This window comes from Dicentrarchus labrax, unplaced genomic scaffold (assembly GCF_905237075.1).
Source record: "Dicentrarchus labrax unplaced genomic scaffold, dlabrax2021, whole genome shotgun sequence".
Lineage (NCBI taxonomy): Eukaryota > Metazoa > Chordata > Actinopteri > Moronidae > Dicentrarchus > Dicentrarchus labrax.
This window is the reverse complement of record NW_026136706.1, coordinates 10,984,603-10,998,146: the sequence shown is the minus strand read 5'-3', so window position 1 is coordinate 10,998,146 and position 13,544 is coordinate 10,984,603. Positions and strand designations below refer to the sequence as shown.

General features: G+C 40.0%; 1 protein-coding gene across 4 annotated transcripts; it reads left to right on the top strand.

The window, feature by feature from the left end:
• The first annotated feature begins 517 nt into the window (after positions 1-517).
• On the top strand, positions 518-13,225 carry LOC127365224 (high-affinity choline transporter 1-like). Of its 4 annotated transcripts, none has more exons than XM_051403102.1 (9): positions 518-676; positions 2,021-2,278; positions 2,661-2,774; positions 3,290-3,445; positions 3,588-3,736; positions 4,662-4,805; positions 5,071-5,224; positions 7,747-7,964; positions 8,177-13,225. In XM_051403102.1, exons 2-9 carry the CDS (start codon positions 2,095-2,097, stop codon positions 8,828-8,830), a joined length of 1,773 nt encoding a protein of 590 aa, XP_051259062.1. In that variant the 5' UTR covers positions 518-676; positions 2,021-2,094; the 3' UTR covers positions 8,831-13,225. The 4 variants fall into 4 exon arrangements, with proteins under 4 accessions (XP_051259062.1, XP_051259063.1, XP_051259064.1 ...); XM_051403103.1 differs by having other exon boundaries at positions 1,228-2,278; XM_051403104.1 differs by having other exon boundaries at positions 518-1,322.
• Positions 13,226-13,544: the final 319 nt, after the last annotated feature.

Below are 13,544 nucleotides of genomic sequence, written 5' to 3'. Positions count from 1 at the left end.
TAGAAACTTGGAGTGGAGTGATGTTCTTGGATGGAAAAACAAAGCGCCAGAGTTGCACGCGTAAAGCGGGTCATAACATGATAAAGCAATCCTATGCGGGGCTTTTACACCCTCAACATTACCACCATACCGCACAGCGTTTGCAGAATAAACGCGATGCTTTAATCGCCGAGCAAACGGGGACCTGCGCAAGATCGTAAATCAGGCCTGAAATGTAACCTGACAAAGTAAAGGTCTTATCCATTGCCAATATGATATTATGATATTGGAAAGCTTTCCCGGAGAGGTTGTGCGTCATGCCACTCTCTATTAGGTGCTATTTTCGTCCTGCCCTGGAAGACATTCATCCACCATCTACACACCCTGACAGCACCCAATAAACCCACCACTCCCATTCATCTCCACCCCTCCACCCACCTCCACTCTCGCTCCCCCTCCCTTCTCTTCCCCTCCCTCTCTCTCTCTCTCTCTCTCTCTCTCTCTCTCTCTCTCTCTCTTCAGACGAGCATTGCTGATTTAAAAAAACAACATAGGAGAATTGTGTTTCGCCGTCCAAGAGGATTACTTTGTGGTCCCTTCACAGTTTTCCCCTAAAAAAAAACAATCGTCTCTGACACTTTTTAAAGCTTTTGGAGGCCCTGCTCCTCTGTTTAGACCTGTTTCTCCAAAAGGAAAGGTAAGATCATCTCTGTTTCTGATATTCTCTTCTTTTACTAACATGTGTTAGCTGACTCTAACTGCATTCGACCTATAGTGACATATGTTGATTTAGAGAGAGATCAATAATGCAACACCGGCCTCCTGGAACCATGGTGTCAGCGCAACGGGGAGCTGAAACCCACAGGTTTGATTCTAGTGATGCAGCACATCGGACAGAAAACCTTTATGCCTCTGTTTTAGGTCTCTTTTGGTTAATGGTCCTCAGTTTTTTGACGGTGCGTCGCGTTTGGGACTCATTAATGGACTTTTACGCACGATAGCGCTACAGGAAACAAGCCACGTCTGTCAAAATTTTCACATTAGCCTACAGGGCACTTTTTTAAAACGTGCATTGAAAATTAACGTTCATTGCATGAGTGAACTCGTACAATAATTAAATATAACGCTGTTTGTAATTGAAGTTAGACATTAGACAACAAGGCGCGCGTAAAACAGCCTCAACTAAAGCTACACTGCAACACTAATAATGTGTGAACTCCTCTGATCAATAGCATATCTTTTTCCTAGTTTGGGATTTTTCCGATTCATATGTTTTGAGTTGATGGCACATGATGGATCGCCGGTTGTTCCTCTTCCTTTGCTGCGTGCGTCAGTTGGACACGGTAAGGAATGGCCGCTCTTCATAGCTTTTCACCGTTCAAACATAATCTTTTGTGGTCGCAGTGCTAAACAAAGATCAACGGAGCAAAGGTACGAAAGTATGTATGAATTTTAAAAAACAAAAAAAGGCTTTCATTACCATCTTGTCGGTTGTCTAATCATTTATTGTGTTGGGTAAAAGGTAGAAGATACAAGATCAACGCAAAAGATGTAAAAGCACTTTTGTGTAATTTTTGATTGCCTGTATTGGAGAGACTGAAGTAATTTCAACTCACTGAGTGGAGGCTACTAATAAATCTGACCTAAAATTTCGGCGTTCTTCATCTGAAATGTGGGTTTGAAACTATCCTGGTATTTTTTTATTTTATTTGCAGGGAAATTGGAATTACATTTCTCCACTTTTAATTCCACATTTGTGATTTGAAGTGAAGAAAATAATTTCCAAAACTGGACAAACTGAGTACAAATTAAGTCTTTTATATTTAATAATGTTTTTTGGCTCCAATAAAATGTTTGGATTGTAATGTTGTAAAGTTAATCAGGTTTAGTCATGACGATGCGCACTGAAGCACTGTAAGTACAGTCTGTATTAAGAGACCTGATTAAAATAGTGTGGCACAAATGGTGAGGCTTCTGTAAATTTTACTCCAGATCAAAGTCAAAGTAGAAATGTGTTTCTTCCTTTTTTTTCCCTTTTAAGTTCTCTCCATGAAATTCCAGTCCTCTGCGCGCAATAGCACTTGATCTCGGCGGGAGGAAGCGGACAAAAGGAAGATGACCATCCACGCCGAGGGTCTCGTGGCTATCGTGATCTTCTACCTCCTGATTCTGTTTGTGGGCATCTGGGCCGCGTGGAAGAACAAGAACTCCGGTGTTAGCGATGGCGGAGACCGGAGCGAGAGCATCATGGTCGGGGGAAGAGACATTGGATTGTTCGTTGGTGGATTCACGATGACCGGTGAGTCAGTTAACTACGGAGGGATACTTGGAGTCTTTTTTGGGGGGTAGGTGTGAACACGGCTTCAACATGACCCGTGTGCGCATTCTGTCACAGTGTCAGAAAAAAGACAATAAATCCCACCGACCCCGTCTTTTACGCACGAACAACACTGCCGCCACACATATAATATACGACCACAACTCTCCATATTACATTTCTGAGTACTCAAAGATGCAATAACTGATGACTGAACATCTTTAAATATGTGCTTTAAAGTCCAAACTATCACCTAAGACAGATGCCCCATGAAATATTGGGATTCTTTGGTCCTTGTTATTAGAATAAACGTATGCAACATGGCATGCGTCAAACTTAACTTGTGTGTTTTTCTTGTTTTCAGCTACTTGGGTGGGTGGAGGCTACATTAATGGAACAGCAGAGTACGTCTACCTGCCAGACTATGGCCTGGCTTGGGCACAGGCACCCTTTGGTTACGCTCTCAGTCTGGTAGTAGGTAAGAAACAGTGTCTTTGTGTAAGTCCTTTATTTATTTATACTGTAAAAAGAGTTTCAACAGCATTGAGGTACTTCCTTGAAGAGCCACAATAGTAATTTTGCATGTTTAAGGCCATTTATTACAAATGGCCTGAAAATGCTTTTTCTCATAGATATCTTTATCATCATTTGTACTTTTATTTTTGACACTCTACATCAGTGTAGTGTGGTAATGCCGAATCTGCACGTACAGCTGTATTAACCCACAATAATAACATGACTTTGACAATAAGTTGATATTTATTGGATTGGACTAATCAACTAAAACCAATTTCAAGTATTTGTTGTTTTGAATACTACAGTAAAATACATGTTAACCTGTCCTAAAATACGTATAAGCACTTATGTAACATCGTGTCTAAGAAATATGTCACACATATAAACAGGAGAAAGGCTAAAGTGAGATGAATTGATTCAGGGATTTTAAAGTACACCTACAACAGTCTCTTATGCTATTTTTCTGACAACATTTAGGTGGCCTTTTCTTTGCCAAGCCCATGCGTTCACGTGGATACGTCACCATGCTGGATCCCTTCCAGCAGCTGTATGGAAAAAGGATGGGGGGCTTGCTCTTCATCCCCGCACTCATGGGGGAAATCTTCTGGTCTGCCGCCATTTTATCTGCCCTGGGTAGGTTGTTGGACGGGATCCCTCGTCAGAAAAATGCTTATCTAAATGTATTATGAGCGCCACATTTAGTTGTCTCTTACATCCAGGGCACTTTTCCTCTTCACTCTGATAAACAATTGTGACTGAACTTGTTGTACTGTAGGTGCCACTCTGAGCGTGATTGTGGACATAAACATCAACCTGTCAGTGGTGATCTCAGCCCTGATAGCTATCTTCTACACGCTAGTTGGAGGACTCTACTCTGTCGCATACACAGATGTGGTCCAGCTCTTCTGTATCTTTCTGGGCTTGGTGAGTTTTACTGTAAACATCTACAGGGATAATAGAGGTGACAATGAATTCAAGCACTGGATTGACTTCAGTATGATTAAAAATGGTTTTACCAATATAGACTGACAGCTAAAGCCAAAACCAGAATATTTTATACTAGTCTTTGAGCCGAAAACTATTCAAAGATACCAAACATCAATTCATACACGTGAGATCTGATCAAAACACATTGAACTCATGCATTTATTATGCAAAAAAGCATCATATTTTTCATATCAGAGATTCACATTGGCAGGAACATACAGTACTGATTTACATCTAAAGACATGAGAGGTGAGAAGTAACAGATATTTTGTTACTGTACTTCAGTAGTTTATTCAGGTTACTTTTACCACCTACATTTTACATAAATATCTCTACTTTCTACTAACATTTTCAAGACAGAGTCTTTACTTTAGTTAATCTATGGTAATGCATTTGAGGGGAATTATCAATTTATTATTATTAGTTTGCATCATGCACATCTTCCCAACATCAAGACCAGAGCATGTGCCGCACGACAGACGTAACAAGACGAAAAAGAAAGAGAGGGAGAGTTGACCCTGAGTTAGCTTTTCACAGAAACAGCCAGTAGAAATGTCCTTTAGAGAAACCAAGAGAGTACATTTTACTTTTATACTTAGCTTAGCGTGTACTTTTTCCCTTTTCATTGAGTACAGAAGGTGAATCAGTACTTCTACTTTTACTTCTACTTGAGTAAATGTCTGTACTTCTGCTGCCTCTGAAAGACACTAGTCTTACAGCATGCCTACTTTTAAAATGATATAAAACCTTTTGGAACAGTAGGTAGAACTTGGATCTAATGTCAGCGTCAACAGCTTAGAATAATATTAAAATGACTGATATCTATTTAACAATAATAATCCGATACCTTCCTCTCCATCAGTGGATCAGCGTGCCTTTTGCCATGTCCAATCCTGCCGTGTCGGACATCAGTGTTACAGCCAAGAAGGCAATCTACCAGTCACCCTGGCTGGGGAAGATTGAGCCTAAAGACACATGGCTCTGGGTGGATAACTTCTGTTTGCTGGTAGGCATTTTTTTAAATGCAGTCTATTACTGTAAAGTAAATTGCATGCACATTTTGATTCCGCTGTCAAGTGCTGTAGACAGGAAGTTTAATAAAACATAAAAAGCAGCTAGGGCAGAGGGCTTTTAATTTTCTTAGCACGTAAATAACAATTAAAATATTAAAATTCAGAATGACTTGAAGTAGGTTTCAGAGCTGTGGTGGTCTAGCTGACTGTTGTGCATTGGTTTGGTGTCTGTATTTACTATGGTGTTTCTGTTTCTAGATTTTGGGGGGGATTCCCTGGCAGGTCTATTTTCAACGGGTTCTTTCTGCCTCTTCAGCTACCTACGCCCAGGTCCTTTCCTTCATCGCTGCCTTCGGCTGCCTGGTTATGGCCGTCCCCTCTGTCCTCATAGGAGCTATAGGGGCTTCAACTGGTAAATACACACACACACACACACACACACACACACACCAGGGCTTTTCAAGAATTAAACCTTTTCTGGGGACCACAGCACTGAAACCCTGTTAGTCATTTTGTACCATAATTCAAGCCTGTAACTTCATACAGGCCATTTTTATTTGTCTTAAACTAATATTTGCTTTAGATTTATTTATATTTATTACATTATTTTGTAGCATACTAATACTTGTTTGAGTTCAGAAGTGGGAAATAACAAAGTACAAATACTTAGTTACTATAGTTAAATAGTTTTGTCAGGTATCTGTACTTTACTTGAGTATTTACTTTTTCTAACAACTGTTTACTTTTAACCTCGACATTTTATACACAAATATCTGTAGTTTCTACTCCTTACAGTTTCAAAAATAGGCTCATTACTTCAGGTTTAATGCATTTTTTAATACATTTTAGTTCACATCATCGCACTCCTTCCCAGTATCAAGACTGGTTAGTACAGACGTAACATGAACGAAACAGACATGACAATCAACCCTAGTTTAGGTTTCACTTAGCTTTGCACAGTAACAGCTGCTAGAAAGGTATTTTTTACTTTTATACTTTGAGTATATTTCAACACTTGTATGGCCTGTACTTATTCACTTTTACTTTTACTTGTAAATAAGTTGAATCAGTACGACACTACTTACTTTTTGTATTTTTTCACACAGGTTTCTGTACTTGATTAAAGATTGTGTGTGCTTTTGCCACCTCTGTTTGAGTTGCTTTGTAAAACAGCTTTATTGAGTAAAATGCTATAGAAATAATGAAATGTGGTAAATGGAAGTAAGCCAAGTATTGATTCAGTATTGATCCAAAAGTTACAACTGCATGTGGTTTACAGCTGGATTAGATGCCTACAAATGACACAAAAACTGCAATGTCACTTTTATATTCTGTCTGGATTACAGCTGTTGCACACATCAGACACTGATCCATGAATGATTTGCATACACACACACACACACACACACACACACATCCACACACACCTTCACACTGATTAAGCAGTTAATGAAACATCACAAGACAATCAAAACATCTAGGAATCTGATCCTTTATTCAAACAGGAAAGTATGATCAAAGGGAACACAATGCATTCCAGGGTTGTTTACACCCCAGCAGCCCTTTTTTTTAGATGTTTAAATGCAGCTGCATACAGTATCTGGAGGGTAAACAACATCAGAAGGATCCTGTCACGACAGGCAGAGGAGAGAGCCATCAGACCATGCCGATTTAGTGAATATTACATCTGAAGAGGAGCTAATTAATCTCGTCCGTCTGAAGCTGTTTCATGTATAACGGGCGCTAATCAACCACTGCTTGTAAATATCCAAGAGAGGGAGAGTAGGCTATGTACCTCTGGAGGATGAACAGAAGGATAAATAAAGTGGCAGAAATAAAGAAGGATGTCAGAGGGTTTAAGGCGAAAGAGAAATAGGAGAACAACTGTCGTCCCACTGAATGAAAGAATGGGAGGTTTACATTTATCATCTTGACTATAAGATCTCAGCAACTATTGGATAGGTTGCCATGAAATTTGGTACACACATTGACATTCCTCTCAGGATTTGATGATCCTGTAACATTTCTTGTCGTGCCATCACCAGGTCAGAATTTCAATTTGTCCAATACTTTGGTTTATGGACAAATACTCCCATCAGCCGCAGCTGTACTTTTGGTTTAAGTGCGTATTGTCTGATTGTTAGCATGCTAACAAGCTAAAGTATGATGGTGAACATGGTAAACATGCTGTACCATCATCACTCTTGGACTCTTGTTAAATATTCCCTTTTTTAACTCTAAACCTCCAAGTATTCAGTGTTTCCCGCTGGAAAAATAATACACCTACCTCCATGCAAATGTCTGTATTTAATCAGCTTTAAATGTCTCATTAGAATCGATGGCTTCGCACACACATTAATCATTATTAATGAAGTGATTATTAATCACATTTACAATTAAAATGCAATTAAATCACATTATGTATTCTTAAATACTGGCTCATATTTCATAGTGGGACCAATGGTCCAATAGGCACAAACCAGTGTATTAACCATAGTTAATATTACATGGATGTCGATAAGCATCCATTATTTCTGGCCTCCTCTTACCACTGTGGACAGCACAGCGTCATATTGATAATCTCTGCTGTATTCAAGCACACAGATATGTAAAGCACTTTTGTTTCTCAGCAACTAAAACAGGTGTATCCACAGGGAGTATTATAATAAGGTCTCAAAGTCAAGCCCATTGTCTGAAAAGCTAAGGGATTAAGAGCAGTCTGTGTTTAGTTACGTTGTGTTATTGCCTCACAAAAGCTGCAGCATTGTTTTGTTCGTGTTCAGTCCAATAATTCAGGCAAATACTGGTGTTTTTTTTTTAATTGGCACATAGATAATCCTGATACTTGGATGCAAAGACAATCAGTTCATAAGAAGTCCAAAAAAGCTTTGACAACAAAACATTTTTCACTCTGGTTCCCATTTCTCCTTCCAGACTGGAACCAAACTACTTATGGGTCCCTCCCACCGAAGGATAAGGATGAATCAGACATGATCCTTCCCATAGTGCTTCAGCACCTCTGCCCGTCCTACATCTCCTTCTTTGGTCTCGGGGCGGTATCGGCTGCGGTCATGTCATCAGCGGACTCATCCATTCTCTCAGCCAGCTCCATGTTTGCCAGGAACATCTATCAGCTCGCCTTTCGGCAGTCGGTAAGAGTGCCAATAACGTCAGACATCAGCAGGTTGGCATTTTCATTGTGAACAATTTAGCATGCTGACATTAGAGTTTGGTTAAAAGCTCAGCTGTTCACAGGTACCAACATGGCTGTAGATTGTAGTCATACCTCCCCATTTTCAACCCTGTCTTCTCCACATCTACTGTTTTCTTCTTTACTCTGTTGTCTCTTTCTTCTCTCCTCCAGGCCTCAGATAATGAGATTGTCTGGGTGATGCGCCTCACCATCTTTGTATTCGGAGCTCTTGCCACTGCTATGGCGTTGTTAACAGGATCAGTGTACGGCCTGTGGTACCTGAGCTCCGACTTGGTCTACGTCATCATCTTTCCCCAACTTCTCAGTGTGTTATTCGTCAAGGGCACCAATACCTATGGCTCTGTGGCTGCCTATGTCTTTGGTCTTCTGCTGCGCATTGGTGGAGGGGAGCCCTACCTCAAACTTCCTCCCTTCATCTACTACCCCGGTTGGGTGATCCAGGAACGGGTCCACCACCTCACTGGGGATGTAGAGTGCTTTGTCCAGCAGAGGTTCCCGTTCAAGTCTGTGTCCATGGTGGCATCATTCTTGGCAAATGTGGCCTTTTCTTACCTGACAAAGTACCTATTTGAAAGCGGTACGTTGTCACACAAGTACGACTTCCTGGATGCCGTGGTGTCCAAGCATAGCAAGGAGATCATGGACAAAACCACGCTGGTGAGCAACCATGATAACATCATTCTTTCAGAGATGGCGCCCGTCAAGCAGGCCATCGGTACATCACTCGCTGGGACATTCACCAACACTGAAATCCTCAGTGATGATGGGGAGTCCAGTCCAGAGGCTTTTCACAATGAAAACTAGGCACCAAAGGCACAAAGAAAACTAGAACCAAGGAATTTGAAGAAGAAGGAATAATCAAAAAGGCATCGACATTCTTCAGGAAACTTTCTACTGCCGCACCGGAAACCAAGTCAACAGAAATCTGCTGTGGCTTCCGAGTGACTCCACAAGTTTATTTTATGCTGATGAAACGGTGCCTCCTTCTTTTTTAAGATCCCTTGCCTAGAACCAGGAGGTTGACTGTCAGCCAGCTGTGTCAAACATACCATACTCATTCTTTTTTTTAATCATGACTCTGTGAATCTACAACCACTACAACAAGTTTAATTTAAGTGCTGCTACAGAGATCAGAGAGACTTCCAGGGGAAAACAAAGAGAGACTGCAGTGGACATACAGTGTGTGACAACATCTACGAGAGTTTGCTGTGGGTAATGAGAAATAGTGCAATATCTAACCAACAAACTGTGTCTGTGTCTACATAGCTGTATGTATGTGTGTGTGTGTGTTTGTGTGTGTGTGTGTGTGTGTGTGTGTGTGTGTGTGTGTGTGCGTGGCGTGTGTCTGTGTGTATACGTGACAACAAAGCAGCATCAAGTTAATGCTCCAGAAACTTTTCATACTTTTCGTTTAAAATTTGCGTAGAGTAAACTTATTAATAGAGCAATAATATTTTAGGATCTATGTTGTATAGATAGATATATTGTACTGAATTTGCAAGTTATTGTCATTGTTTTTAACTTGAAGACCAATAGATATTTATTTTTTGGCTTATTTTATATGTGTTCGCCTTGCACTTAATCTTCCTGTCATTCTCGCTGATTCCAGACACAGTAAGTGTCTGTTTAAGAACCCCATACCACTGTAATACAACCAAACCCTTGACTCGCCAAACAGAAGGTTGATATTGGATGATTCTACAAGACCCCAGATTAAGTTCAGAAATAAACATTTGCAACGTTCACTGCCAATATTTATGAAATGAATTATTCCTACAATGTCGCCATGTTGCAATTACAATATGGTTGAGGTATAATCTGATGAATGTAAGTCTCATATTTACTCTCATTTTATCTATCTTTACCAGCTTGTGTTGGGTTTTGGTTATACCCCAATGATGAGTTGAACACTAGGACTTTAGGACTAGGAGTTTATTTGCAAATAAGCCTAACAAAACAGTGCAACTCTTGTACTTATGCACACGGATAAACAAGTGGTGTAATTTCCCTAAAAGTCTGCCACCCTTTCCTGTTATGTACATGCAAATAATACATTTTTTATTAAAATTTTTCGCTATCAACATCTGCAACCTCCATGGCTGAAAAATCAAGCCAACACAGAAGTGCCAAAAATGCAGTTTCTTGAATGGCCACTTGAAGCTGGCTGCAAATGTGATAAGGCCCCATATTATAATATATACATACATAATACCCAACTCTATAGCTAATTTCCCAGTTCACAATCAATGGGTACAGGAGGCGCCTTTTTATATAACTCCCCCGTTAAAATTTTGTTAAGGCTTAAAGTTATTCATAATTAAGGACATTTCCACTTTTAGTGACTGGTGGGTGCCGTCACAGGCGGCTGGTTTCAGAACCCTGGCTTCATTCGGCCCACCTCAACCTTACCCACACTTTCACATCTTTGCTGGCGAAGTCAGTCACTGCCAAGATGGCGACAGCCAGAGCCGACCACACTGAGCTTCACACTGACAGAAATCTATCGGTGACGTCACAGAGAGTATATTTATACAGTCTATGGGCTGGACACAAGGTTGATGAGAGTGAACCAAAAGAGTAAAGTTGTCTGTAGAGCTGAATCGACTGCAGGGTGATAGTTATCTGTCACTTGATAGTCATTAGGCATTTAATCCAATTTCTGAATAAAATATTGATTAGCTTTAAAGGAAGATAATGGTCATATTCTTTTTTGGGGGCTTTTATTGTCTTTCTTAGATAGTAGCAACTGAAGAGCGTCATGAAAGAGGGAATGACGCAGCAAAGGGCCACAGGTTGGAATCAAACCCAGGTCGCTGCAGTGAGGACTCTTTGTACATGCCGGCACGCTCTACCAGGGAACCCTGATAGTGGTCATAGTTAAACATAAATCATCCTATAAGATAGATATCAAAGAAAAACATCCTCTACTTCTTTAAACTCCACCCTTTTGGCACTGAACGCTTGCACTGGACGTAAAACGTGTACTGCAGAATCATCGTGAACAGTATGAATGTATGTAACTCCATATCAGCCTCAGCTTTCATTACACACCACCCTGATGTACACAGATTCAAATATCCAATAACTAGAGTTTGTGTTATATTATTATGTTTTTTTCTGTGTACCTTCCGTGCAGCCATTGGTTTCCATTCATTTCTGAACATTATCAAAATCGATTTGCAAAATCTTAGTTGTTGTCAAATGTATGATTGTGTAGTACATGTTTGAATTAATGTGCATTTACAAATACCAACAATAAAAGCACATATATCGTTCATTTTGCAAGTTCATATATAAATGGATGGAATCCAATGGCAGCCTGGAACGTATGAAGATCTAAAAAAATAAAACTACAGTAAGCTTTGTTTTGCATTAATATACAGTATACTTGATCGATGTAATTTTAAGGGACTGATGTGGTCTTTTAAAACAATCTCACAGAAGATATTTTGAAATATGTGTGTGTGCGTGTGATGGTTTGTTTGCTCAAACTAAACCTGTATTGACTGGCCAGCCACAGCAGGTTAGCGGAGACAGGAAATGATTGTTCCTCCCGGGATGGTGTCAGTAGCACCGGTCATTATCGATCCAGTCCCCAGTTGATTAGCCCTCAGGACGTTTGATTAATGCTGCAAAGAGGTTTGAAACTACAGTTCATAAGGTTTTGTTTTACAGTGTGTTATATTCAGTGATGAAAGTTGAAATGTTACTGACTGAGCACCCTCATACATTTGTTGTCACCTTATATAGTGATTTGTTAAGTGTTACTATTGTCCAGTTGACTGCTCTGTGTTTATCTCCTCTTAGAACTGTTGTGGTTTGTTGGTGTCTTTTTGAATCTATGGACTCGCCTTAATTCAAAGGTCAGCTGTGGAAAATGAGTTGCATAAAGTGACCACTTTTATGAAATCATTTTTCAGTTAAAGGATGAGGCTAGTGATATTCTTTATTTCGTGTTCTGTCAACAGTTAAGACCAAAACCAACAATGTTAAATGTCTGTCTCTCAGTATTCTCTGACTTTCCTACCCATTCATTCCTACTGAAGATGTAAATCTTTAAAAAAGGCAGAGCAGTTTCCTAACACAGTTGGAGTTTTGAGAAAATGTTAGTCAAAGAGGAGTAAATGGTACATTTGTTGGGGCCAATTTTCATGTGCAGATTAATACCCGATAGGTGATCTATCGAGTATTTACCAGTGCTGTAGTCAAGACCACCTTTGTCGAGTCCAAGACAATTCCAAGACCAGGACTAGTCAAGAGATTGATTGAATATCAATGCCTGTTCTAGAACAAGCCACTTTATCAATGGTTTTATTTTGAAGGAGGAGGAAAAAAACGACATATCTGGCCAAGAAGTCCAAGTGCAAATACTTATGAGTCCAAGACAAGTCAACAAGAAAACATATCAAGTCCAAGACCGGACTCGAGTACTACAGCACTGGTATTTACAGCAGTGTAGACTCAGATTAAACTACAGTGCTCAGTGGCACAGACGAACAGGCTACATCTGGCCTTACACACAATAAATGTTACAAATCAATTCATTGTTGATTTGGGTCTTTTCAAGGGATCTGGTGACAATAAGAAAAATCTAGTATAACACCAGCCTTATCCTTTACGGTGGAAAGATGGCCTTAGTTAGTCTTTAGAGTGAAGGGGACTTGATCCCTGTATGCAGCCATATCTGCTGAGGTACAGCGAAGACACACTGAATCCCAACTTGATCTTGTCCTGTCTCTTAAACATTTGTGGGATTTATGATTTGTGAGACAGAGACGTCGGCTTCGAACTGAATGGGGTGACTGCTGGTCTGATGCTATGCAAAGTGTCAGGCAATCTCATTGGACTTTAATGTGAATGTAAACTTTCCTCATCATCAGATAAGCCTCATAATGAGTGTGTCGTAGCTTAGGTTCATTCACAAACCTGAACGCACACAGAAAAGAATCCGAGTCAGCTGTGAACTGACACGTTTGTGGCTATATGTCGTAAATTGCAATGATGCTGTATTTTTGTGTGATAAATGTATATACCAAAAAAAAAGCATAGGAACAAATTAGTCTACTTTTAAATGCAGCATTGAAAATGTTTGTTGAAAGTGGAATTACAGCTATTTATTTATTCATGCAGTGTCTATAAGAGTATAGTTGTAAACATATGTGAGGTCAGTTGAATAAATTATATGATTTAGCACAGTCACGACTTGGTTTTCTCTCTCCATGTGTACATACATGCATTATAGCCTCATACATTTGACAGATTACATTTTGCCTGTGTTTTTCACACACGTCAACATTCAATTATTGTTTTATTTTCGACTGCTTAAGAAGATGGTAAGGTGTGTGTGTGTGTGTGTGTGTGTGTGTGTGTGTGTCTGTGTGTGTGTGTGTGTGTGTGTGTGTGTGTGTGTGTGTGTGTACAGGGTGTGGACTGACTGGTAGAGGGTTTAATCTAGGGGTTGCCGCCTGCTTGAACGCATCAATCAAAACACCCACCTCAGAATATTATAACTGCCAAA

Bases quoted from the DNA above. Each gene is read 5' to 3' on its own strand.
- LOC127365224 (XM_051403102.1), top strand. From the start codon at position 2,095: ATGACCATCCACGCCGAGGGTCTCGTGGCTATCGTGATCTTCTACCTC. The intron at 2,775-3,289 runs GTAAGAAACAGT...GACAACATTTAG, and splicing joins CGCTCTCAGTCTGGTAGTAG to GTGGCCTTTTCTTTGCCAAG. The intron at 3,737-4,661 runs GTGAGTTTTACT...CCTCTCCATCAG, and splicing joins TCTGTATCTTTCTGGGCTTG to TGGATCAGCGTGCCTTTTGC.